We start from the raw sequence: 25,932 nt of genomic DNA, 5'->3' as shown, positions 1-25,932 counted from the left end.
CTCTGTGGGGCAGAGATAACAGAACTCCATCCCGGGAGCTGGTGAGAGAGAGAGAGCACTCACTCAGGAGCCTCTCACGTCTGCTGGCCACTGAGCGCGAACAGCACCCGTTCCCCTTCCTGCGTTCACACTCCCTGGGACAGGTCTGGGAGATTATCCTATTTCCTCCCCAGATCTGAAGGGGCTCCACAGACCTCTTTTCTTGTGTGTGGAGTGTTTGTTTGTGTTTATTTCCCTGGCTTCTGTGTCCCTTTGTCAGCTTACCTGATTGCAATCTAAAATAAAATGGAGAGGAGAAACATTTGTTGGAGATTTCAGCAATATAAAAGGCAACAGGAGGAACAAAGAACCAAGTCTGGGTGTAGAGATAGGCATATTCTGAATAACAAATAAGAGTGTCATTCAGTTGCCATGGTAACGTGAGAAACACAATGAAAACAGTAGCGCTTAACCACGTTCCCTAATGATGAATGGGCTCGGCCCTTTGAAATATTGAAATACGGATCACAAGATTCCCTTTTTGCTCACCCCACCTGGTACTCCATGTCGTAGCTGGGCAGGATGATCCGCCCGTGCTTCCACTCGCCGCCCTGGTCCTCGCGGATGACCCACAGCAGCTTGCTCTCCTGGCTGGCTTCCCGCACCACCTGCAGCGCCACCCCGCGGCCGCCCGTGGCCTGGTACTGGAACTCCATGCACACCGGGCTTTGGGGCAGGTGGACCGGGGGGCTGATGAGCCGCGCATACTGGCCCTCTCTCCGGCTGTCACTCTGCAGCCGCAAGAAATTCCTGTCATCTGGCGGAAACAAACCCAAACAGAGGTTCTTGATAAACACTTGGGAAAGACACCAGTGTGCTGCTGTGGCCTCTCCAGGGGAAACTTGGGACTGAGTTTTGGTGTCTTTGGTTTATTCATGTCCTTGTTCTCCAGGCTCTGTGACCCTTTCTTAAGGCTCCTGCAGAGCCTTGATTCAAATGTTGTGTCTTCTTAAAGCCCTTTCTTGAGTCTGTAAGTCAAATCGGTCCCTCCTGCCTATTTCCAGGTATCATTTCTTTTCCATCTCTTTCACGTGGAGCACCCAGCGCGGCCGCCTTACGTCTTGGCTAGTCGTGCGTGTGCCCTTCTTCTCCCTCTAGATTCTGCAAGGCCAGACCCACATCTTATTTATCATTAACTCACCCAAAGGGCCAGTGCAATCTGATGGACTGAATTACAAGGGAACAGATTATAGGGGGTGAGGTGGCTGCTAGATTGGAGGGTGACTATGACCAGGTGGTTGATGCTTCCAGCCCTGGCCATCTTGGCTGGGTACTGTCCAAATGGCTGACATGTAAAACCTTCTGTCTCCGTCAGTGCTCCTAGATGATGCTCGGGCTCTAGTGATTGTGACTCGGAAGCCCAGTGTCACCTTCAAGCAGAACAGAGGGTGGGAGCTGAAAGGGGTGATTCAGGGAGGCTTGAACTTGGCCTTTCTCAGACAGCCAGGCACATATGACTCCAATGATAAAGGTGCTGTCATTATTATTAACAAAGGCTGTGTGTTTAGCAGAGAATATATGTGTTCTGGGAAATTAAGGGTTTACCAATCCAAATGTTTAGAGAATGGCCTTTTGGCTGATTGGTTTCAAATTCATCAGACACTCACGTGGAAGACCGAGTTCTTGTTGTTGTTGGCAGACTACATGCCTTACAGAACACAGGTGTGACCTGCACCTTCAAATCCAACTTGTACAGGACCGTTCTGGCCACTTGTACAGAGAACAAGGTGGCATTTGGTGAGGAAATCTCACTACCTCTTTTTGGCCCTGAAACATAGGGGCGTCTGAGGCTGAATACTTCTGCAAGATGTCAGGGCCACTTTTCTACCACATGTGCAGCACGGAACATGGGCATGTCAGATGCCTTAGGATCATGTTAGTGTGAGGTCATGTTAACCTAGGACAGGTGCACAGAGCTTTCTTACACCACAGGGAATGTGAACATCCTGGACTTGTCACAGTAGATGGGCTAGGATTCTAGAGCCTAGAATCAATGAAATAGTCCCTGGACCACTGCTTTGCTATTATTAATCTTGCTGACCTCACCTGTCTAGGTGAGCGCTGAGCCTGTGCTGGACCTCCCATCAGTGGCCCAGAAACAGCTCTTCCCTTCTCGGCTCCCCAGCTGCCTCACCTACCTCCCTGCTCCCCTAAGCCCCTTCCTGTTAGACTATCTGGGATTAGTGCTTCAGAAGCTATGCTCCCCTGAAGTCAAATGAGACCAGTTTAGTATGCGTATGTGGGATTCCAGTTTGTGCCTCCTCAACCATCCAAAGCCATATCTGTCTACATACCCCACAAGGTGTGACCTCTGCGAGGCCAAAATCAGCACAGATAACTAAAAGGCAGCTGTCTACAGAAGAGAATTAATAATGGTGTCTGCTGAGGGAGGATACACCGATGCCATATCAGACCCGCAAAGATCTTTTAAACCTGTGCTTCCCCTATCAGATCTTACTATTACTGCTGTTAATGATAATAATTAAAGCTCATTCTTGCATAATGCTTTACAGGTTACAAGCACATTTACATGCAATATTTCATTTCATCCTTTCTATATTATTGTGAGCTAGGACTTACTAACCTTACTTTGCACCTGATGAAGAAACAGGCTCAGAAAGGTTAAAGTGATTTGTCCAAGGTAGAGAGGCGACTGCAATGGCAGAGCCCAGACCTGACTGCAGGTTTTCCACCTTCATGCAATAAGTTCTTTATTTCAGCCGCTCTGCAGGTAGCTTGCCCCAAGTCCTTGCAATCAATCACACTCTGTTTAAGGCAAACTGGCTTCCCCACTGGGTCCATTGCTGCTTTTTCTCCTCTTAGCTGTAATTCTCCACTCCTCGAACCACTCCACCTACCCCGTCTCTTTGGCTAGTTCTTCTCCTAACGATTCTGGCACACGCAACATTAATCCCCTTCTTTTCTCAACAACTCTAGCATTTACTGACTGTACTGCTGATTTTACCTTGTTTTTAAAAGGACTTCAGGCCATTTTCCATGGATTTCAGCAGGTAATCACCCACTGCCAGGCGTTATAATTTAACTGGTTTTTTGGTGTGTCTTATTACCCCAGTTATATTGTAAATGCTGGTCTTACAAATAATAAGGTTTAACACTGCTTCTTCTCTCTACCCCTAGACAGTGCTATATATATGCCACTCCTCAAGAAAATTTTGTTTCTATGAATGAATGGATGAATGGAGAATGATAAATACATGGTTAAGAATGATATGAGGCTATACATTGGAAATGAGGACAGGAGAATCAGCTAGCTTCTCATAATCCCTTTGATATAATCCCTTCACAACTCCCTCTACCCTCCCAAGCCAACAGCCCCTTTCAAAGGTGAGGTGCACCAGTAATGACAAGGTGGCTTGTGGAAGCACCCAGTGTACCGAGACACCAGTGAGAACCCTTCAAATGCTCCCACACTCCCGGTAATTTCCAAGCCCTTACTGTTGCCAGCTCATATATAAAGGAAACCAGATTTTAGAGATTTATTATTCAGCCTTCTTCCTTCACAGTTTCGCAAATAAGACCCACTTGCTGCCTGAAAATTGTTTGGCAGAAATACTATCACTTGTGTGAATTTACATTCTTAAGCGGCAGGGAAATCATGGCATCATGGTTAGAATTTGGTAAGTAAGATGTGTGTGGAGGTGTGAAGAACTGGGCTAAGTGGATTGTATCTGGGTCTGTTCTATTTACCCATCCTGTTACTAAAACTCCAGGCACAGCCAGGCCAAAGGTTTCACAGTCTGCCCCTTCCAGTGACTGCCCCCCAGGTAGCCCCCTCCCCTCTCCTCTCCCTCTCACAATAAAATGACAATCTCTATGCATGATTTAAGGGACCATTGCAAGACCGGGGAGTTAATGCTAGTGGCATGCTTAGCACGAGCAGCTGAAGGATCATAATTCAGTGCTGACATCTGAGCTAATCCACTAGTTTGCAGAATCTCCAGACGAGCAGGCCTCTGGATTTTACTTCGTTAAATCATTTGTGCCCCACTTGTCTGTTAAGTGCTATGAGCTCCAGGGAAGAAAGATGATATGTAAATTTAAGGAATTAGCAGTAGACATCAGTCAGAGAGATGCTGAGCTGCAAAGCGCCTGTCACTGAGAGAGGCCTGATTAGAACCAGGGACATCATGAAGGAATGACTCAGACCAGGAAAAGCCCAAGGAAGGGAGAAGAAGAGCAGGGGGAAAGGAATGAACACATTGAATACCTGCTGCCTGTGTGCGATCGCATGGGAGGCTTTACCTGCCTCCTCTGATGTCACCTTCCCTGTGAAATCTAGTCCTGCAAAATAAACACCATCTTCTCCATTTTCACCAAAAAGAAACTGAGGCTCAGAGAATTGAAGTGATGTAGGATTTGAATCCTGACTGGACTGAGTAAACCTGCCAGAGCATAGCTTCTCATCTGGGTTGGACTCCCAGCCTAACTCACTAAGCTTTTAAAGCCTCAGTCTTTCTATCTGCAAAATGGATTCAAAGACAGTGTTACTGCATAGAGTTGGGGGAAGAGTAAATGGAATGAGCCATGTAAAGTATTTTGCACAGTAACAAGGACACAATAAGAGCTCAGGAAAAGTTATTACTATTAATATCACTCTACACACTGCCTCCTATGCTTGCCTTTATTTTACTTGGAAAGAAAAAGGATAGAAAGACCGCCAATAACCCAGGAAGGCCAATCCAAGACTCAAAAAGAAGTATGTTTGGCATGAGGGCAGTAAAGATGTTCTCTGGAATAAGACTGGTTCTCCCTATCTGCTCTTTCTCCAAAAACCAGCCGGCCCCAAGTTTTCCATCCTGCAAGGTTCACTACAGGTCTTTTGTGTTCATCACAGTAGATGAAATAAAATACTACATGATCCTGGAACAAGAGTGGGACCTCAAGTGACCTTAGGGCAGACCAGTCCTGACTCCCAGAGGAACCATGCCAAAAGCATCTGAGAACAGCTGTCCACCCTTTACTTTAAATTCTCCAGAGAAGGAGTTTCCATAGGCCACGTCTGTAGTGTGTTTTCTAGGTTACAACCCTAACCATCAGGAACTTCTTAAATTCAGTTTAAAGTTTTCCTGCTGTCATTTAGAGACATTTCCTCCTTCTACCCCTGATGGAGCACAGCCAATTTCTGTTCTCCGACTTAAGAGACATTTTCACTTGTGAAGAATTAAAACTTGTAGTCTTTGCTTCTCTAGGAACCCTTGCCCCTTCAAATGTCTACTTCCTAGGGCATGGTTCAAATGTCTATTTTCTAGGGCATGGTTCAAATGTCTACTTTCTAGGGCAGTGTTGGTTTTCCACTGACCCTTCTTCCAAGCTACTATAAATGCTTCAGCTCTTTTAAGTCATGGCACCCACACGTAGATACTGAGATCAAACACGGGCTGCAACTGAAGTTTGTTCTTCTGGAATCTCCCGATTTATGGCCCACCACTGTCAGACACAGAAGGTGTTCTAAGTATACAGTGGCTACTGATTACTTGACAGTGAATAAAGCTGGTATGGTGGGGGCGGGGGGCTACTTTTTTATTTACTTGAAGCTTGAGGTAAAGCCCTTTGGATTGTCAAGAGGTTGCCTGAACATGACGACTGACCAGCTAAGAACCAGCCCTGCCTGTTGGAAGCTGCCTTCTTGTTCTTGTAGCTGATGGCTATGACGCCAGCAATGGACAGCTTCCAAGAAAAAGACAATGGAAAGGAAATATGTTCGATTGCTGAAAGAGAATGAAGAAATAATGTCCCAGAGATACAATCCCTCTCCTCCTGGACCTGACATATTTGGGAGGCATTTTGCTGGGTCCTTGACCCAAAACATGTGTTGTTGCCAATGACACAGGGAAAACAATCGCCTGGGAATGAACAACGGGAGTTCAAAAGGGTGAAGAGGAAGCACAGAGGACAGGGCCGTTCAGCATTTTAACCTGCTGCTGTCTCTGGAAAGGTCTCTTGATATTTCACCTGGCGATTTACGGCCGCATCTGGCTTCAGCTGCTTAAGTGTCATGTGAACATGTGACTGCGACTGGCCCAACAGCAATGGAATCAGTTGTGTCTACACCTCACCAAACCCTGAAATAAATCACCAGCTTGATCCTCCTGGCTATCACAAAGCCAAACACACCATCTGTCCAACACGTACATCTCCTGGCTAGCATCTTGCCCTCCTACTAAAACGACCATCTGAAAGAATATTTAGTGCTGTAGGAGATGTAGTCTCTTCGCATAGTCCATGCTTAAAACATGAGTCAGCCCTCAGCTGGCCTTCCAAGGTCAGCCTATCTCTGCTAAGGTCCTCAAATTAGCAACCAGTTAAGGGAAACACTGACTTTGGATAAACTTAGCAAGATGTTCTCAAGGTTTACAACAGACCGTTTTGTGGACAGTGAAGGTTTCAGTCCTAGTCCTTGCAGGAATCTACCCAGAGCTGTCTTTTGCTATGTCGGCTTTCATGAAGGTTTTGCCATTGAGGCAGTCTTGTCATTCTGCCCCTTCGTTATCAATCCACACACTGCTGGGGGACTCAACCAATCATGATTTGCAGGAAAAAAAAAAGGGTAAAGAAAGCTTCTTCCTGCTGTTATTTTTTCCTGCAAAGCCAGGGACATTTTTCTACCTTCCTTAAAGAAGGGCTTCTATCCTTTTCTTTTCCAGTTGAAATTATTCCTTGACTATTGGCTTTCTTTTAGTCAAGCTGCTCCTGATCTTTAATTATCTATCATGGTCCAGAGCCCAGGAAGTTCTGTCTCTGGATTTGCAGTGTCTGTGCCCCAGCCAAGCCACAGTAAACTCTTTCTGAAGACAGTTCAATCTAACAGCAATTCAATGAATTGTGTGCTGCCATTGGTCCCACCCGATCTTTTGAACTCAGAGTTGCTTTTCAATTCAGTCACCACTTGCTCACTGTCAAAAAATCAAGCCCATTATGAGTAAATTCACTTATCAATTATTTCCTCTGATTTCTCGGCAACCATCCACTCACCATACCCACCCACACTTCACTTAATTTTCTTGTGTGTGCCTCCAGTGAATCAAGGCTCTGGTCTCCCACTCTAACGGAATTCATTCAATGGCCCAATCTGCATCAAAATAGCCCCAATGAGGTGTTAACAATCTTACCACTTAAATTTGAAGGAATAGCCAGTCACCGTTTATAAAATTTGGATCTTTCATAACATTAAGATTCTCGACTTACTCCCACTTGAGCTTGTTTTTGAGCCTAGAGTAAAGGTTCTATTCCCTCAATCCTATAGGCTGTGGCTAGGCAGTCAAACCTCTGCTCAATATCAGGTTCGCTTGTTTTCTTTCTATCTATCACTTTCATGATTTAAAGTCATTGAAGTAATACTGTAATCAGACTTCACAAGGCCAGCCCACGAATCAAAGAGTACACATATAGGGGGAACACACACTGGAGGGTTCTGAAGCTGACCTGGCCTAGTACCCTTTATCTCATCTTGTGTCGTTCCTGACAATAATAATGACTACAGCAATCACAATGATGATGATTATTGACCTTACTTAGTATTAATATTTACTTACAATGCTCTTTTTGATTAGTCACAATAGTTCCTACACCATCTAATGCCATGCTACTTGTTTACTTTACTGTAGTTATCCAGTGAGGGAGAATAAAACAGCTATAAAGATACCAGCCACTGAACACTCCCATCAAGAGATCTCAGAGAAGACACATCCCTCCATTACTTGCTTCTCGGTTCACACCAAAACCAGGGAACTAAAGCATCAGCAAGGGTCCCTGGAGGTTGCTCTCATGTTGATGACCAAAGCACCAGAGTGGTGTTGTTCGATACAACACTCTGTGATGATGCCGTGTATACAGTGACATGCCCTGTCTATACACTGACCAATACAGTGTAGCTATTGTGCCGTTGGAATGTGGCTGGTGGGACAGCAGAACTGAAGTTTTGACTGCAGTAATTTTAATTAATTAAAATAAAATTGCCGCACATGGCTCATGGCTACCATATTCAATGCTGCAGCTTTAGATACCTGCTCACCCTATGAGTTTTTGCCTCAGTTCTTAAAGGCTGGGCTCTGATCATTCTTAAAACTGTCTATGATCAAAGCACCTGAGAATGTAGGAAACATGCCATCTCCTACTAAGGGGGTGCTTCCTATGTCATTGTCACTACAGAGGAAAGCCAAAGTGTCTTCTTAGAGAACACTGAGTGTTCCTCTGCAGCTAGCAGGGGTCACTGAATTTGGAACAGGGTCCCGAGAGGCTGGTGTGAACACCCTCCAGGCAGCTAGGCCACAAGCAAAGCACTAAAAACAGAAATTCTGAGTGGCTTGAAAGACTATCTTGAAAAACAAAAACAGTGGAATGAAACCAGTGGGTGTCTTGTCAGCCTTAGGCAACCACTGGCCAAAAAGAACAGAACTAATTGCTTACTTAAAAGGAAAAGGAAAAGAAAGAAAATATGAGAAAACAACGAAATCAGAAAACATCCAAGGAATGTAAGCAGCTTCCACAGGCCCTGCTCATCCTATGGCCTGTGTCGGGTACTTTAACACAGCTAGATCCTTTCCTGTCCACCTGTCTCTTCATCCTGGTGCCCCCACACTTGATGGAGACACCTCCTTTCTTAAATTTCATTACTTCTGTTTGCCTATCTCATAAGGGGATGAAGCATATGGCACACGCTCGTGAAGAGTGGGACGGTCCCCTCTGTGGATGGCAAAGTGTGGCACACAACAGGCTTTCAGGCTGACTCCGTGGGCGCCAGCCGCTCTGAACCCATTAGCAGTTGCTCTGCCCCCAACCAAGCCAGCTGCTTCCCTTCTCCCCAATCCCCTCAGGGCCTACCCCCTCCTTTTTTTTTCGATGAAGAAGAAGAAAGGACCACCCTGAACAGAAAGGGCTTTCTCTCCTCTCCTGCTTAACGCCCAGTATCGAGCTTTGTAAGGAGAAGGAAAATGGGAAATACAGAGAACGGTTCATAAAGTCATCAGAGGATAGAGGGAAGGGCTCTGAGAACAATATTATGATTTTGTTTCCTGGAGGCAGGTTACAAGTGCCACTTTCCCAAACTTCAGGGATTCCTCTGGAATAGGAAAATAATTATTTTCCCTTTCAATATCTTAAGGGAGGAACAACATTAGATTTAGCAGTTCCTTATGGCCCTAATTTTCTCGCTGTCCCCATCCATTCAGCCAAAGGTTGGAATTCTGCCCACTTTGTAAGCTTGCTCTGAAAAGCCCTCCCAAACCACAGGGTGTAATGAATCAGCTGGAAGGAGGACAAAGACTAGAATTCCCAACCACCAGTAGCAAGGGTCAGCCATAGGGGCTTTCGGGTGAAGGCCAGGACTGGACGAGGAGGAGGTGGTGGTGAACGGGTGAAGAAACAGAGGTCCAGGCCAGGGTCAGAGGGAGGTCACTTAAGCTCCCCTAGAGCTGTGACTCGGTAATTGGTGGCCTTGTGGCCTGGGTAGGGCTGCCCTCAGACACTCCCAGAAAAAGTATGCTTAGAAGAGTACAAGGGAGGAGGCCAGAATCATTAGAATGAACCTGAGGACAGACACTGAATAAGAGCCAGCCAACCTCCCCAGCCTGCAGAGGACCCAGGCTATATCTTTTTTTGCAAAGCACCTCTGCTGAGGTATGTACCACACACACACACACACCCCCCCATGCACAGAAACCACAAACACACTCATGCACACACACATTAACACTAGAATACGCACACCTACACAGACCTCACAAACCTTCTTTACATTCAGGTACAACATGGGGGTTGGGAACAACCATGAATTAATTGGATGCAGTCTCAAAGGAGTGGAAATGAAATGAAAAATCCAGGCTGGGTTATAAAAATAAGTATTTTTTCCCAACGTGCAGGAGGCTCATTATATTAATTAAACATTATTGCAGTGAACAGAGAAGGGAGGGTGATTAAGGCTGGACTGGGGTAAGTGTTCTCTTCTGTTGCCCGAGGCCATGGTGATCTTCAGATATTAATCTCTCTGAGCACTCAAATGCTGAAGAGATAAACACTTGAAATATGAAAATGTTTTTTTCCGGATCAGGCACTGTGACCCTCCGGGGAAGCAAGTGTGGGCTGTGTCAGGAGGCCAGCTCCAAGTGCTCTCCTAGCGTCTGTCCCACTGCCGCCCCCCAGGAAGAAGGGACACGCCAGTGCTTGGGGTGAGAAGTAGTTCTAAGGAAGCCTGCAGAAGGGAAGGTCCCTTTCCCTCTTTTATTTTCTAGTCTTTTCCTTTTGTGCCCTGGCAAACTGATCTACTAAATTTCCAGAATTCACCCCTCTCCTCTCCAGTGCTGATGGAGGTCTCAGGCCCAGGACGGAGGTACAGGAGAATTCAGAGTCACTCAGTGCTGTGCTGGAGCCAAGGCGTACCAGCTTGTGAGAGCTGCTTGTCAAGTGTTTTGTAAGCCAGTTGTTAAATGTATTCATTGGTAAAAATTAAATTATATAAAGCTATAATTCAATACACTGTATTAAAAAACAAAGGTAACAAATCCTGAAAACTCAACACTTGCTAGTTATCTTAATACATTTTATCAGTATCTATACTTCTGGAGTCATTTCTGTCTACTGTATTTGCACAATGGAAAAAAAAACTGTATAATGCTCTATTACTGACTTCTCAACTCCATCTCCATTGATGTTGTGTTGGTAGCTTAAGTGGAGCTATGGTAAGGGTATTTATACCACTGAAAGTGACAAACGTTAAAAAGCAGTTGTTGTTGTTTTTTTTAATCCCTGAAAAGCCTATTGTTAAACATTTACCATCATACTGCTGTGAAAGCACGTAACAGCGGAGAGAGCAGACAACGCTTGCTACCTGTTTAGAAGGGCTAGAGGCAACCCCTTGTTGTCAGCAGTGTCAGGAGAGGCTTCTGAAATCTGGCTTTCTGAAACTAAAAGGGTGGGCTTAACAATGTATCCAGGACTGGCAGCAATACTCTTCTAGAAGCCAAGTGCCAGGCAGCTCTGCTAGATACCCATGGGTGTGGCCGCATTTTGGTCCCTCAAATTGACTTGGTATAGAAGCAATGGCACCCTCAGAGATGTATAAATCAGACTCAAGGCCAGTGGTCTCCCCATGAGCCATTTTAGGAACAGTACCCAGCTCGAAGTTGACAAGGGGCTCCATGATAACGGCAGTGGGTGCTGGCTACGGGAACAAGAGGACATTGACTCACCCCATCTCCTAGGGCCTCCCAATTGTCCCTTCTTTCTTTCTCCTCTTTCTTCTATCTTGGCTTCCCCCTCTCCCTCCCAGCTTCCAGGCTGTGCTGTAATCACAAGAGAGGCTGGGAACCACCAACCGGCTATTCTTTGAGGTGACGTCTTGAGCAAAGACTGTGGTGGTTTGTGGGCAAAGAACAGAGGATTGCTCTGCGGTGGGAAGTTACAAAGCTTGTAAGGGAATCTGGGGTTGAAGTATGTGGAACAGGCTAGCCTTAACTCTTTCATCTCTTCACTCACAGCTGGCTTACCTGGAAACGTCCGGTCGTTCGGGCTGGAGCTGCTGGCCCAGGTGGTCCGGAGCCACTTGGCATGGTCATACATCCAACCACAGGGCTCCTCGGGGAAATCAAAGTTGCAATTGAATCCCGAAGGGAGCTGCAAATCTTTGTCTAAAAGGGGAAAATAATAACCCAAAGGAAGGCAAATGAAATGGGTTCAGAGAACAGCCACAGTAGTACTATTTAAATGGCTGGCAAGGCCTGAGTGGAGAGCAGAGAAAGAAGTGGCTTCCTTTGCTTATTCATTTAACTCATCTTGGCGATCACTGGCTTTCGGGTCAGGCTTTGGTCTCATCCTTCCCAGGCATGAAAGCCAAGTCTGCCAGTGGTTCCCATAGTAAGCAATTATAAATGAGGCCACCAAATGGCTTCGGGCTCTAATCAGCCTCTTCTGTCCACCTCGGACAGCAGACAAATGTGAAAATTGCTGTTCCCTAAATGCCAGAGAAGAATGTCTCCCCAGTGCCCTGGTGGAAGGCTGGCTCCCAAAAAAAGTATTATCTCATCTCCTGCCAACCTGGCTCTCAGAGGAGGTGGGGCGGCCCATTAGCATCCAGAGAGACTGAAATCCCTGGGAGGTTCTGCCCAGTGAGGAGAAAGTGACCTCAGAAACAAGGAAGGCTTGTTTGCTACACTTCACCTCTTTGTGATCCGTCTCTATTTCTGAAGACTGGGACAGTCCAGCATCTCCACGGGGAGGTATGCCCGGTGGGAAATTTGGCATGGTAAGAGCAAATCGAAGGGACCAGACCAGCCAGCGGCTCAGCTCAGTGCTGACCAGGAGGAAAAACAATTTCCCATCGTGCTGAATCCCTGGAGGCTGCGACCCCAGGGAGGTGGAGAATGCTTTCCCTATGGGAATCCAGGAACTAAGGACACAATGGTGTCCTGTCTGCTTTGGTGGTTCACCTGCCTGAGCCTGAAGACAGAACCAAGAGAGTTTCTTCTGAGGTTCCACCCAGCTCCAAAACTCCAGTATGAGTTCATGCCAAATATGTGACTAAGTCGGGGTGGTGTGGAGGTGGGGAAAGAGGAAATGGGAACCCAAATGTGGTTATTTGCCAGCTGTGCCTGCGGAGACAGCGGAAAGATGCCGGCTAATGTTGGTAGCAGGGAGGAAGTGGGGTCTCTGCCCTTCTCACTTCCCTTCCCAGGGTTCTTAGAGAGGAATTTCCGTGGGGAGGGCTTAGAATGCAGGTTAGGAAGTCTAAAGGGAGCCACAGACTGGTAGAAACAAATTACTCACCCTAGGGGTGAGGAGGGCTCACCTCATGGGGGGCAGGGCACTGCTGGCGTCAGAGGGAGGAGGAAGATTGCCACCAGGCCCTGTAAATGCCTCCCCTTTCCAGGACAGCATATTTAACATTTGCCCACCCTTGGCCAAATTCAGGTTGAGTTTAGAAGAAACACATGGAATCTATTACAGAAGCATCAACCTGTGGCTTGGAAAAGTCAGCCCTTAGCCCTTACCATCCCCTTCTGACAATTTCTGAATTTCTATTTTTCCCTTCAAAAAATATGAAGTAATTCAATATAGCATAAATCCTCTGTAATGTTTACATGTATACTGTATCTCAGGAACCAGATTCTACAAAAAAAACTTTTGCAAAAAGAAAAGGGAGGAACCATCAAAGAAACCTCAAATGAAACAAACCACTATAAACGGGAAAATCATATTAAAAATAAACTTCTGAAATTTTGTAGCAGAACCCTTAATTTTTCCTTTGATTGTTGTTTAGCTAGAACCCCCACTCCAGGTCCCCAACAAGCTAACTCTGCAAATCCAATATCGTATATTAACTCCCTGTGCGTTTCACTTTTGGCTCTCAAACTATCTGAAACATGTCTTGGAAGATTCTCCAAGTCTCCTTCTTCTCTCCATAAAACAAAAACAAGTTCATTAAAATGTCAGAATTCTGTATTCAACTAACCCCGACCAGCAGTGTCCCCCACCCACACAATAACACAAAAGCACAATCCCCAAAGCATATGCATTAAATTATTGCCTTTTCAGTCACATAACTTCAGCATTTATTTTTGGCTTTCCTCCCATTCTTCTTTGTAGCCATTTTCTGGAGTCATCCACTCCATCAGTGCAGTTCCTCTGTCAAACGGCTGTGCTTGCAGGTTCCACAGATTTCGCCATCTACCTACCATCTTTATCTCTCCATCACTTCTCTAGTCTCTTTGCCAATCTTCTCTCATTTTGTTTAATGAAGATTTAATAATGATCAGTAATTTACTGTAAGTTGAGGCTGTCAAGCTTAACATTCTAGACAAAATGCCAGGTGTTCCAAAATTTGTGGTTTCTTAGAAATGTCCTCATACTTGGTGACCTTAGCAGTATGATTTAAAATGTGACTTACTTTTGTGTTCTGCCAATTATTGTTTTTATCTAACTTGGATAGGCTCTGAAGATAAACGAAAGGAATGTAGATTTCCCATGTGATGAGACCCACCCAGAAATGCGAAGCCCCTGAGTTTTGAGGGAACGGTTGAAGATGCCTTTTTACATTTCTGCCTTTGTCTCTGATCTGCACTCTAGTTATAGAGGATACGGTGCACTATCTTATAGAATCATCACTGTTATACTTTCTCAAATTAGTGGCGGTGAAAGACACAGGGAAACACAATTAAGTCACTGCTAACTGCTGGATTAACCCAACCATCGCGCTCCACGGACCAAATCACCCAGATGACTGCCGTATCTTCACTTGACTATAGCAGACACACACAGCTTAACAAGAAAAACTATCAGAGCTGTGAATTCTAAGGATGAGGATGGTTTTCCTTTAGCAGACAAGCAAGATAGTGAGGGCTCAACAAATGAGACTTCTCGAAAGAAGTCATCTTTGTCTCACCTGATGTCTAGTGGGTTCACACCAGTAGGGCTGTACTGGTTGTTACACTATTCAAATGCTTCTACATTGGTTGTAAATAGCCACTGCCCCAGACCCCTGAGTGTCTCCACCTCTCTTACCCCTTCCCTGAGATCCCCTGGATTTCTGACCCGGGAGACCCCTAGGTCCCTGCCCAGCCACAGGCCAGCTCCCACTCTGACTAGTCGGCACCCATGCCATCGGGATGCAATATGTGCTTACCATCCTCAAAGCTGCAGTTCTCCCCACACTCCGTGGCCTCCTCATCGGTGGGATAGGGGGTCGTTGTCTCTTCGCTCTTCACGGTGGGTCCCAGCGTTTCTACTGTGGGCTTGGAGTCTGTGTAAGGGCAAAGGAAGAGAAGAGAATGCTGTAGCAGCCTGTGTTGCAACCCAGCAGGAGGAAGATGCCAAACATCTTTAGAGAAGAAAAAGAAGATGCACACATGTGCCCAAAACTCTGAAGTCACATCTGTGTGCTGTCAATGAAGTCAGAGGCATCACCATAGTAGAATGAGAATCGTCCTGGGTTGCAAAACCAGCAGTGACAGGTAGGGACGCAAACCCACATTCTTTACTCCACGGCAGAGGCCCTGACATTAGCACAAAAGGCCACATGAGGCAATAATGGAGGGGCGATAGGCGACAGTGACTCCAAGGAAGGACCAAAGCACACTCTGGCTCATGCCTGCACAAAACTGGATGGATGGGAATATGGATTTAAAGGGCCTCAGACTCTACATGGTGAAAGTGACTTGGGGCTATGCCTAAAGGTCAGGGTGTGGCAAATTCAAGTGTTTCCTGGATCCAAACACCTACTGTAAGTGAGGAAAGCAGACGTGGTGGTGGGGGCAGGGGAGGGTTGGAGAGAGAGGAGGTGGTGACAGCTGAGATCTTACATGCCTGGTTTGAAGGTGGCCTCCAAGACTGGCTCCCCCAGATTGGGGCCTGGAGGGGAGGCGGCCCAGTGTGGCCAGGCCAGGTCTTCCAAATATTTCCCCCTTTCCTTTCCCTAACAAGAAGGCAAAAATCCCTAAGTAAAATCTCCAGACGCTACATGTTGGCAACTTGTTAAAAATGTTATACTACATAGCACACAATGAACGCTGGGTAGGCCAAACCTGGCTGCAGGCAGTGGTTCTGACCTCAGCTATAGGTGATTCATTCACCTATTCATTTGCTTATTTGCTCACGCCCGTCATTCATTCAGCAAGGATTGAGGGAGTGAATGGAGCTATGAGTCAGGCCCTGGGTGGGGTGAAAGGGGTTCTGGAAACTGGTGCTCAAGTCCACATGTTTTGGGGTGGCGTCTTCATCCCAGAGCTGTCCACCGACAGGATGCTGGTGCCTTGTCCCTCTCATTTCTATACATGTTCCTTTGCGCTATTGTATGTGATTAGGTGCCTTTGTCAGGCACCCTTCAGGATACCATTTAATAAAGCCAGGAGCTGGAGGAAATTGCTAAATACGCTGAATAGCTTTTTCACGGTCGACTTCCCACCTTTCTGCTATTAAATACTACGTACATAACCTTTCATACTTCCCTTTGCTGTGTCTGCCTTTTCCTCACAGTAAATAGCAAATAACCTCGAAGCGTCCTAATTTGTAAGTTCAAATTTGTCACTGTGTCATAGAAACTCGATTGTAAAGCAAACTATGGGGCAGTAAGGCAAAACATAATTATCTGAAACACAAACAAACCAACTAACAGGTGAAGCAGCCCTGTCATATTATTTAGCTGCAGCAGCTCAGCCCAGGCCATTATTTTTCCTGTTATCCTTTGGGATAGGGATGAAGAAGTGAACCAAGGATGAGCGGGAGAAACAGATGGAAATTTGAAAAGCAAACATAGCCACATGGCCTATGGAGAACAGTTTCTGGAAATGTTAGGTAGCAAAATGGGTCAGCTGATTGGTGTAGAGAATGTTAAACCCGGGGGCACCAGAGGGCAGGGCGTGTAAATGAAAGTGGAGGAACGGCAGGCACGGAGGCCTCGGTGTTTATACTGTTTGTGCAATGTTTGTACTGGGCGCTTCAAGGTAACTGCCCATCAAACAGCAACGCTCCCCCTGAAATTGAAACCAGATGTCAGAGACTTCAAAGGAAAGGAGGCTGGGCAAAGGGAATGCTCCTCAACTCTGATCTTCCAAGGAATGGCCAGGCAGGGCTTTGAAATAAGAAACCTGTCGCTGACCATCATTGGTGTAATTTGGGGCAGGTTGGGGTTGGGGAGCAATGAGGGAAAGAGGTCATTAGCAACTGTCCCCCTGACCAGACTGGGAGGGCGTGGCACCGAAAGGCAAGGGATGGGGGGAAGAATGAGGTGGACTTCATCCAGCTGAGTGACCTCTGGCAAGTGACTTCTACCCTCTGGGGCTGTTTCCTTGTCTACGAAAGAGGAATTGGCCAGGTCTGTGATATTTCCCAAACCACGCATCACTCTCATCACTGGGTTGTGGAATCCATTGAATAGGTCATGACCAGCATTTAAAACGTATTGACTATAATATTTTAGAGTGCACTTCCATGGTTAAGACGACCATTGCTTTGGGAACCTTCGGTTTCAGTTACATTTATTTATCACAAACGGTTTGCTGGGTGCCAGGCAGTAGTCTAAGTATTTCATATCCATTCATTCATTTAATCCTCACAATGACCCTACGGGGTGTAGATAGACTATTGTCATCTCCATTTTCCAGCCAAGATAAACAAGGCGCTAAGAGACTAACTTTTCTGAGGTTATGCAGCCAGCAAATGGCAGGGGCAGGACTTGAACCTGGCAATCTGTCTCCAGAGTCCAAGCACTTACGCATACACTGTACCCCGTATACACAAGTGTGTGTGAGTGCTTAGAAGTGGGTTGTGAAGGAAAATTATTTTAAATTGTGTATCATGGGCAGAAATGCGTGAAAGCCACTGGCTTACAGACTCCTGGATCCCCTACAGCGCTGAGCCCCTGATTCCAGCGCAGCCATAAATGAAGCCAGCTTGTAGCCGGGGGAGGTTTTCTGCACCTGCGAGAGGACAGGTGACACACATTTCGCAGGCTGCAGGGAACTTTGGCCTCGTCGCCAGGTAATGGGGAGTAAAGTGTCTTCCTATGAAGATGTATTCGCTGGGGCTGCCTTCAATTCAAAAGCGAGGAGGCTAATTTGGGCCCAATTCCCAGCCCCTGTGCCTCAACGGGGCTCCTCTGCACTGCCGTAGCCAGCGTACAGGCAGCATTTTTCTCCCTGGGAGCCAAAAGCACTTCTCCGACATGCCCTTATTAATCCTTCATGCCATCCTGCCAGCTGAGCTGGTGACAGGTACGGCACCGACAGGAAAACGGGGATACCTGGGGCCCTGGTGGAGGACGGCAGGAGAGCTCAGGCTAGTGGCTGCTCCTGCTGGCATCAGGCTCAGGCCCCGAGCCCCAGTGGCTCCCATGAACTCCTTTTGGCAGGCAGTGAGTGAGCTCCGGGTAAGATCTGGTGCCAGCTCTGCTGAGGGAGGAGGGCCAGCGCCCTGAGGAAAGGAAGGTAGGGCCTGACTCAGAAGGGCAGGGCTCTCCCTCGGAAACCAGGAAGTCTGGGCACCCTCTGTGGGCCTCACCCTCATTTGGGAGAATGAGAGGTGTTCCCTGAGGCCTGGGCCACCTGGCAGGAATGAGCAGGACAATGAGAAGGAGTCCTGCCCCCATCAGCTCCCTGCAACAGGGTCCTTTCTGAGCAAATAAATGCCTTTTACAGATGTGGCCCCGAAATGAAAATGAAGTCTCTTAGCCACTGACATCTGGAGGCCAGATTCAGACATAAACCAATTACTTTATTATCATGAGGGGTTTTTTCCTTTCCTAAATCAACAGCCACAGCCCTCTGGCCTGAAGAGCCAGGGTCTAATTGAATTTGGGTGGGTGGTATGTGGTTATGATTTGTTTTTGAGAGACTCGGGTTGGAGAATTGAAATGATCCTTTAAAAAAGACAAAGTGCATCCCTTGAGAAACTGTCCCGAGTCCAGCGGCTGCGGTACCCGCGGTCTGAGGCAGGAGAACACGGCAGGGGTCTGCAGCGCTTCCAGCTCCAGGGATGGCTGCCCCCTCCACAGCCCTCCCAGGGCCTCGTGGGATGTCAGGGTCAGAGGACCATGTGGGTGAGATGCAAAGGGGCGGAAGTGTCGTCTTACCTGTCCAGTCACAGCCCAGCACCTCCAGCCGCATCCCAATCCCCGCCGGCGACCACCTCTCCGGGTATACCCGCACATACTGCGCCGGAACGGGGTCGAACCTTCGGATGTCAGGGGTGTCATAGTGCATGTTCCCTTCAAACAGCTGCAGGGAGAGAGGCCACTCAGCCCTACTAGTGTGGGACCCAGTCCCTATCACCTTCTTGCCTTTCCTTCCCCTTCTCCTCCCTGCCCCGCACATCCAGCCAGGAAGGCAGATTCCTAGTTGATCCCTGGCACTGGGACATTCCGATCCATGGGGCCTTCATTTTCAGACCAAGGATTTTATTCATTTGGAAGTTGGTTAGGGACCCAGAATTATGGAAAATAGAAAGTAAACAAAGGTGGCAATTTCCAGGTTGTGTCTTTTACCTGGTGACTGAAATGGAGTATCTGGGGAAGAATTTGGCTCCAAATGTGTTTTCAGCTGACTTTGGCTAGAGAAGGGGGAAGGCAGTTTGGGTGATCTTTGACCGTTCGGAATTCCTGGTCTACTGGGAAAGGGATGCTTCTTTTTCTAATGCGTGAAAGCCTCAACTGAGGTAGCCCAAGCTGACTGATAATTCCTAGCTCACTGAGAACCTGGCGGGAAAATGACCCCCTAGGCCAATGACACTGTCTTCTGATCACACATTGACAGTCTTAGACTGTTTCCCAAACCTTTGTTTAAGGAAAGCACTCCTGTCAAAAGAAACCTCACACGGAGCCCCAGTACATAAAACTGATGATGCGGGGAGCAGGGGGCTGCTTTGGTGGAGCTGGGTGGAGGACCAGCCTGGAGTACCCTTGGAGACACTCATCCAGGGGAAGGACAGGAGTGGGTGGCCCAGGGCCTGCGGCTGATTAGCCCCCAAGAATTCTGCAGGACCGCTCCAGGTTTCAGGATGCCCTGGGTCCACAATTCTGAACCGGAAGCACTGTCTTGGATAGGGCTGTCTCCCACAATGGCAAAGATCAACTCCTTTCCCAAGAAAAACCAGGCTCAGCTCTCCCTGGGGAAGCCTGCGGCCCAACTTCTGTTCCATTGATGCAAAGTTCCAGTTACCAAGCCCTGAGCCTTTCTAAGCTTCTGGAGTTGAGAGCTGGGAGTTTACCTCAGCATCGCAAAACCCCTAACCCAGCTCTTGCCTCTGTATTCAGAATGGAAACATTTGCTTAGCAAAGGTGTCCCCGAGACATGCAACACTCCCTCCTTTTTTAGGGACCCGTTCTTTTGAGAAAAACAAGCGGTAACTAGAGATAAGAATCAGAGAGCCTGGCCCGCCAGGAGACTGATCTGGGGAGGGACAGAGGCATGACGTCTCCTCCCCTTCTGGGGCTCCTCGTGTCTGTGTTGAAGGCTGACCTTCACTCTGGTGGCAGAAGGGTAGGCTGCACTGGCCTGAGCCTCTGGCTCGGAGTGAGGTTCTCTTGCTTCTCCCTTGCCTCAGTTTGAGAGGCAGGAAAGATCTAAGCAGTCAAAACTAGGAAAATACAAAGGAATGCAGTGACATTCAGAAAAACATCGTTATTTTTGGAAGTCAACCTCTAGTTTCTATAGCTTGGCCTCCAAAAACCACATCCCCTTTAGATGTCTGGCCAATTTCAAGGAAACTTTATCTGAAAGAGTGTATAAAGAGTGTTGAACTTTTTAAAAAGTCAGTGTTCAGTAGTGGTTAAGCATTGACTTTGGAGTCAGACTTCCGGTTTCTGAATCGGCTCTACCGCAGGTGAACTGTGTGACCCTGGGCATGATATCAAGCGTCAATTTATCAACACTAAAATGGGAGTGACAAAAAGATCTACTTTGCATAGATGTTGTGAGGATTAAAAAAGAGTCATTGCCGGGCCTGATGGCTCATGCCTGTAATCCCAGCACTTTGGGAGGCCAAGGCAGGTGGATCACTTGAGGTCAGGAGTTCGAGACCAGCCTGACCAATACGGTGAAACCCCATCTCTACTAAAAATACAAAAATTAGCTGGGTGTGGTGGCACACCTATAATCCCAGCTACTCAGGAGGCTGAGGCAGGAGAATCGCGGGAACCCTGGAGGCAGAGGTTGCAGTGAGCCGAGAACATGCCACTGCACTCCAGTCTGGGTGACAAAGACTCCATCTCAAAAGCAAACAAACAAAAAGAGTCAAAAATAAGGTATTTAGCACAGTGCCTGGCACAAAGTAATCTCTCAAATGATATGTGTTTTATTGGATCTCAGGAGTTGGATGACGACTGTTCAGATGGGGCATCACCACTCTCCACTCCCCGTACCCCACTTAGCCTCCCCTGTGGAGGGTGAGGTTACAGAGGCCTCCAAGAACAGCCTACCTTTGGTTGCTGGGTCCTGGGGTCCTGAATGTATTCCCAGTCCTTGCCATTTAGGCTGTAGGAGACTTTGAACTTGCGCACAAACGCCCTGGCTTCCACGGCAGTGATACTGTCTCCTCCGCGGGCTCCCTGGATGATGACGCCTTTCACTGTCTTGGGTGTTCCCAGATCTACCTGAAGCCACTCCTCACCCGGCTGGGCCTGAGGGATTCGAGGGAACCAGCCCGCGCGGCTGCTGACCAGGCGGGCTGCACTGGGGCTCCAGAGATATTCGTGGGTGGAAGAGGCGGAGATCTGGGAGTCTGCAATGAGGCCTGAGAGCATCCCCAGCATGTTGGAGCAGGGGGCATCTGCAGAGAGGAGAGGAAGATACAAGAGGTCATGGCTGACACCTGCTAACCAGGGACCACCCCCTATAAGGAGGGAGTTGCAAAAGAGCCCAACTGTCAAATACTAAGTCAGCACTGATTTCTCTGCGTGGTGAATGTGTATAGCACTGTGGTTAAGAGCCTGGACTTGGAGCTAGACTGCCTGTGTTCATGTTCGCTCTGCTACTTTCTAGTCAGAGGGCCTTGGGCAAATTATTTAATTGCTCTTTGCCTCAGATTCCTTAGATCTAAAGGAGAGCTAATAGAGGTGCCTACCTCTTGGGGGCTGTTGCAAGAATTCTGTTAGTTACTAAGACCTCACAGGACAGTGCCTGGCATATTTAAGTATCCAATGGCCATTAACTATTTGTGCTTACAGCTCTAGCCAAGAACTCTCAGAATGTGCATCTGCACATCCCTGTTGATGACACTAGTCCCCACTGACCCTCTCAGGGACACCGAGCACAGCGGAACTGAGCTAAGCACTGAACTATTTCCTAGTGATTGTTTTGCCAAGCAGAAGGAAACCTTCCCGGCGTCAGTATCAGGTCTTTATTCCCCATATATGTTATCACTGCTCTTTACTGCCTTGGAGCCTTCCTATATGCTGTTCCCATGACCCAAAATGCTTTTCCCTTCAGTCACCCCCAGGCTAACATTTTCTTATCCCCATGCTCAAGTGTCATATCCACAGAAAGGCTGTCCCCCAATTTTCAATCCACACGAAATTGGGTTCCGTCCGAGCACCCTGTTCTTTTCCTTCATACGCACATTCTAGTTTATCCAGTACTTGCATTTGTTTATTATCTATCTTGCTCACTAGCCTGAAAGTTCTACAATGTCAGAGACCCCATCTGTTTTGTTTCTGTCTCTATGTCCCATTACCAGTGTGTGCCTGGCACATCAGATGTGTGGAGCAAATGATTGAGTGGAGAATGCATGAATAAATGATGTCAGGCAAGGCAGGGTCTATAGTCAGTGTGCATTTCATACTTGCAAACTGAACTATGATTAAAAAAAAGATTCTCCAGGTTGTCCCCCTTCTTCAAAATCACTGGTTCTCTCCTTTCAATCTTCCAGAGAATGAGCTCTAACTAAATGTTTGCTGATTAACCTGGAACAGCAACAGGAAAGGGACAGAAAATAGTCCCCTAGACAGGATTAGCATAAACTAATAATCCCATTAGAAGAAAACAGGGTCTTTGTGTAAATGTGATAAGAGCAGAGAATTTGAATTGAGAAAATGTGGGTTCAGATCCTGGCTCTGTCACCTCCTAGTTGGGTGACTTTGGGCAAGCTATTTAACCTCTTTGAGTCTTGGTTTCCTCATCAGTCCCCGGCCCACCCTACCTCACAGGGTTGTTAGAAAACATAGGCAAGATGATGAACAAGAAAGGCATGTGGAGATGCAGAGACTGTACAAACACATGGTGTGTTAACTAGAAGCCTCAGACAGGGTCAGACCTTGGAGCACTCCCTATCAGAGCTGCAATGATTAGGGGAAAGACACGTGGATGGATGTACACTGAAGACACTTCTAGGTCAAAGAGGCAACTTGCCTGCCCTGGGCTGAGCCCACAAGATAAAGGGGATTGGTCTGTCCTTGCATTTCTGGGGGCTAATCCAGCCATCATCATCTCCCATCTGTACCCCCTGCATTAGCCTCCTGTAATGTCCCAGCTCCCACTCTGGTCTTCTCCAGTCTACATACCTTGGGTTTCAGCCCACAAAAAAGCTGTGTCCATGCCCCTCACTTCCTCTTTTGGTCCCTCTTGCCACTGTGCCATTGAGAAAGCTGTGACCATTGCCTGGTGCACTTTCTGTCCCCTCTTCACCAGGTAATGTCTGTTATCTGCCTTCTAGCCTCACCTCAATCATCACCTCCTCAAAGAAGTCCTCCTTGAGCTCCTAGGCTGGGTCAAGTCCCCTACAATGTACTTCCAAGGACCATAAGCCTCTATTTCCAGACGTTGATCACAGTTTTGATTTTATACTTATGAGTTTATTAGTATGTCTGCCCAACTTGTCCATATGCCCACACAGAACAGAGTCTGTTATGCCCACCATTGTGTCCACAGCACCATGCACAGCTCTTGGCCCCTGATTGAGGCAACAGAGAGTGTTATTTGAAAGCAGGGGCTTTGGACTGAAACTGCCTAGATTCAAACCATGGTTCTACCACTTACTGGTGAGTGACCTAGCTCTTTAAGTCTTGGTTTCCTCATCTGTAAAGTGAGGAGAATAATATCTATAGAGTCCTTATGAGGATAATAAAATATGTTACATCTTAAGTGCTTAGAATGGCATCTGTACCTAGTTAGCATTCCATAAATGTTAGCTATTAATAGTAGAAATCGTAGATGCTTAATAAATATATACTGAATGAATGAATGAGAAGACAAACTCTGGTAGGACTTGAGTCCTTGAGCCAGTCTGTTTGGGAAGGTCATGTGGTACAGTCATGCTGTTTGCAGAGAGTTGAAAGGGAGCAGAGCCCAGGACTCAATCAGCACCCCAACCTCATTGGAGCCCCCACCTCACCTGTGACCCGGCAGCCGAAGAGCTCCAGCCGGAGGGCAATACCTGAGTGCCAGGTCTGAGGGCGGATCCTAACAAACCTTGTCAGCAGCGGAGCGTGGAGCTTGTTCAGAACCACCTCAGTTGCATCGTTGTTGGCTTGAAATACCTGTAGCGTAAGATGCAAAACCATGTTATAAAACCGTTTGTAGTTCAGCCACTTGAGCAGTTGTTGAAGGAGATGGGAAGGTTCTGTTGAATTTTCTTTCCCTCAAGCTTAAAAATAATCAGTGGGTGTGTTGTTTTTGGGCTTTTTAAAGAAACACAATGTAAAAAAAAATTAATTTCTCACACTGTTCTACTTGAAAATTATCAATAGTCTTCCCAGAAAATTTTAGAGGGAAGGAAAATTTTGCCTCCAGGCTGAGAGCAGGTAGAAGAAGGAAAACACTCGAGAAGCTAAGGAAGAGGGAGAAAAGTAGAATATCTGTTTAAAATGAAGTAAAAATGTCATCTTTTAGGGCTACCAGACCTCACTCACTAGCTTGAACTTGACACTCCCTCTTCCTCATGTTGCAGGCACCTAGGAATATTTGCAGAGCATCTTCTAATTGCAAAGTGCTTCATGGTTGTTTTTGTTAGTTACTTGATGCCATCCCACCCATGAGCGGGCGAGATGATGAGGGGCACCCTCTACCTACAATGGTCCTGTATCAATCAACACTTTCTTGGTTCTCTCTGATCTTTGTGGTAGGGTCAGGGTTGCAGACAGTCCTTCAGAGCCCTGCTCCAGCTTCCTCTCACTGTAGTCCCGCCCTATAATGAAATCCATCCCTGTCCCCATCTGACCAATACATCTCTTATGGGAGGGAAGGCTTTTTGGAACAGCTTCTGATCCAACATGGTGGGAGCAAGTCCTGGCTTTCCAGATGGCCCAGATCAATAACTGCCATATGGACCTTATGCTTTTTTGTGCTCTCTGTTCAAAAAAAAAAAAAAAAAAAAAAAAAGAAAAAAAAAGTAACTAGAGCAAAGTATATGTGAGTTTCCCTTAGTTTTCCTGAAAAAGGGTAGAGGGAAAAACCAACTAATCAACCACCACTTCTAAATCATACCTGTTATAGCTATAACAACCAAGGGCTATAAGTAGAGTATAGTTGGCTATACTCTACTTATAGCCAACTCTGCAACCATCAGCGATTTCTCCTGTTTAGAACTAGATGCTTCGGCTCCTGACATTCAGGCCATGCCAAGTGTTTGGGTGCACCAACAGGGTTGGGACAAGAGGACTGGGGAAACTGGTATATTTGAAGACTTTTCAGCCAGATGCAACACAATACCTTTGAGTATAAACAATTATGTCTATAATACCCCAGGAGGTAGGTATTCTTATCTCCACTTTATTGGATAAGGAAACTGAGGCTCAGAGATGCCTGTCTGGATCCACCATCCTTGCCAAGTTTTTAGGTTTTAAGCTTATAGTCTCTTCTAACACATTTTCAGTGTTTGTGTTCATGGCTGGAGTCATGAGGCCCTTAAAGTCTCCAGGCATGGGCTGAATGGAGGTAGGGTCACTGTCCAGTGATGTGTTCCCAGTGTGAGTTTATAATCCCACCTTAGAATGGCTTTGAGTAATGGCAAAGAGCAGCACAGAAGTCTAGAGCCAATTGACAACACAGTCCCTTCTTCCCCATGAACTGTGAACTCTATCATTTAACAACCCTATTTCCTACTTGCTAACGTTAAAAGTTGGAGCCATTTAAGAACATACCACTGAAGACATACCTTTTGCAAGTAACTGAAGGGAAGTGGCTTCCTGAAGACAAACAGGGAAGCAGATTTTCGCTGGTCCACCATATTCAGTTTAAACCACTGCTCTGATGCTTAGTCCACCAAATCTGGGGGTGCTCCCAGCTCACCCAGTCTGCTGCTCCCTCTCCTCCCCTGGGAAGCCCTCCCACCGGGTCCTAAAGTTGATAGCAGGGAGCACACCTGGGAAGAACTTGTTACTCACTCCTCTCTCCCAGGTTCGATTTTGCTGCTTCCTGAATAGCGATTGTGGGTGAGAAGGAGTGAGAAGACCAAGTTAGC

General features: G+C 46.9%; 1 protein-coding gene across 6 annotated transcripts in view; it reads right to left on the bottom strand.

Annotated features, from left to right (window-relative positions):
- The window catches only part of NRP2 (neuropilin 2), a 116,305-nt gene that overhangs the window by 34,115 nt on the left and 56,258 nt on the right, over positions 1-25,932 (bottom strand). For all 6 annotated transcript variants that reach the window (XM_015110774.3, XM_002799025.4, XM_028831018.2 and 3 more), the window contains exons 8-13: positions 23,866-24,010; positions 20,957-21,306; positions 18,614-18,758; positions 14,672-14,788; positions 11,541-11,681; positions 534-796 (exon numbers count right to left, since the gene is read on the bottom strand). In XM_015110774.3, the coding sequence (XP_014966260.1) occupies positions 534-796; positions 11,541-11,681; positions 14,672-14,788; positions 18,614-18,758; positions 20,957-21,306; positions 23,866-24,010 (1,161 nt within the window). The remainder of the gene's footprint in view (positions 1-533; positions 797-11,540; positions 11,682-14,671; positions 14,789-18,613; positions 18,759-20,956; positions 21,307-23,865; positions 24,011-25,932) is intronic.

The sequence above is a fragment of the Macaca mulatta genome, chromosome 12 (assembly GCF_049350105.2).
Source record: "Macaca mulatta isolate MMU2019108-1 chromosome 12, T2T-MMU8v2.0, whole genome shotgun sequence".
Classification (NCBI taxonomy): domain Eukaryota; kingdom Metazoa; phylum Chordata; class Mammalia; order Primates; family Cercopithecidae; genus Macaca; species Macaca mulatta.
This window is presented reverse-complemented; position numbering and strand designations above follow the sequence as displayed.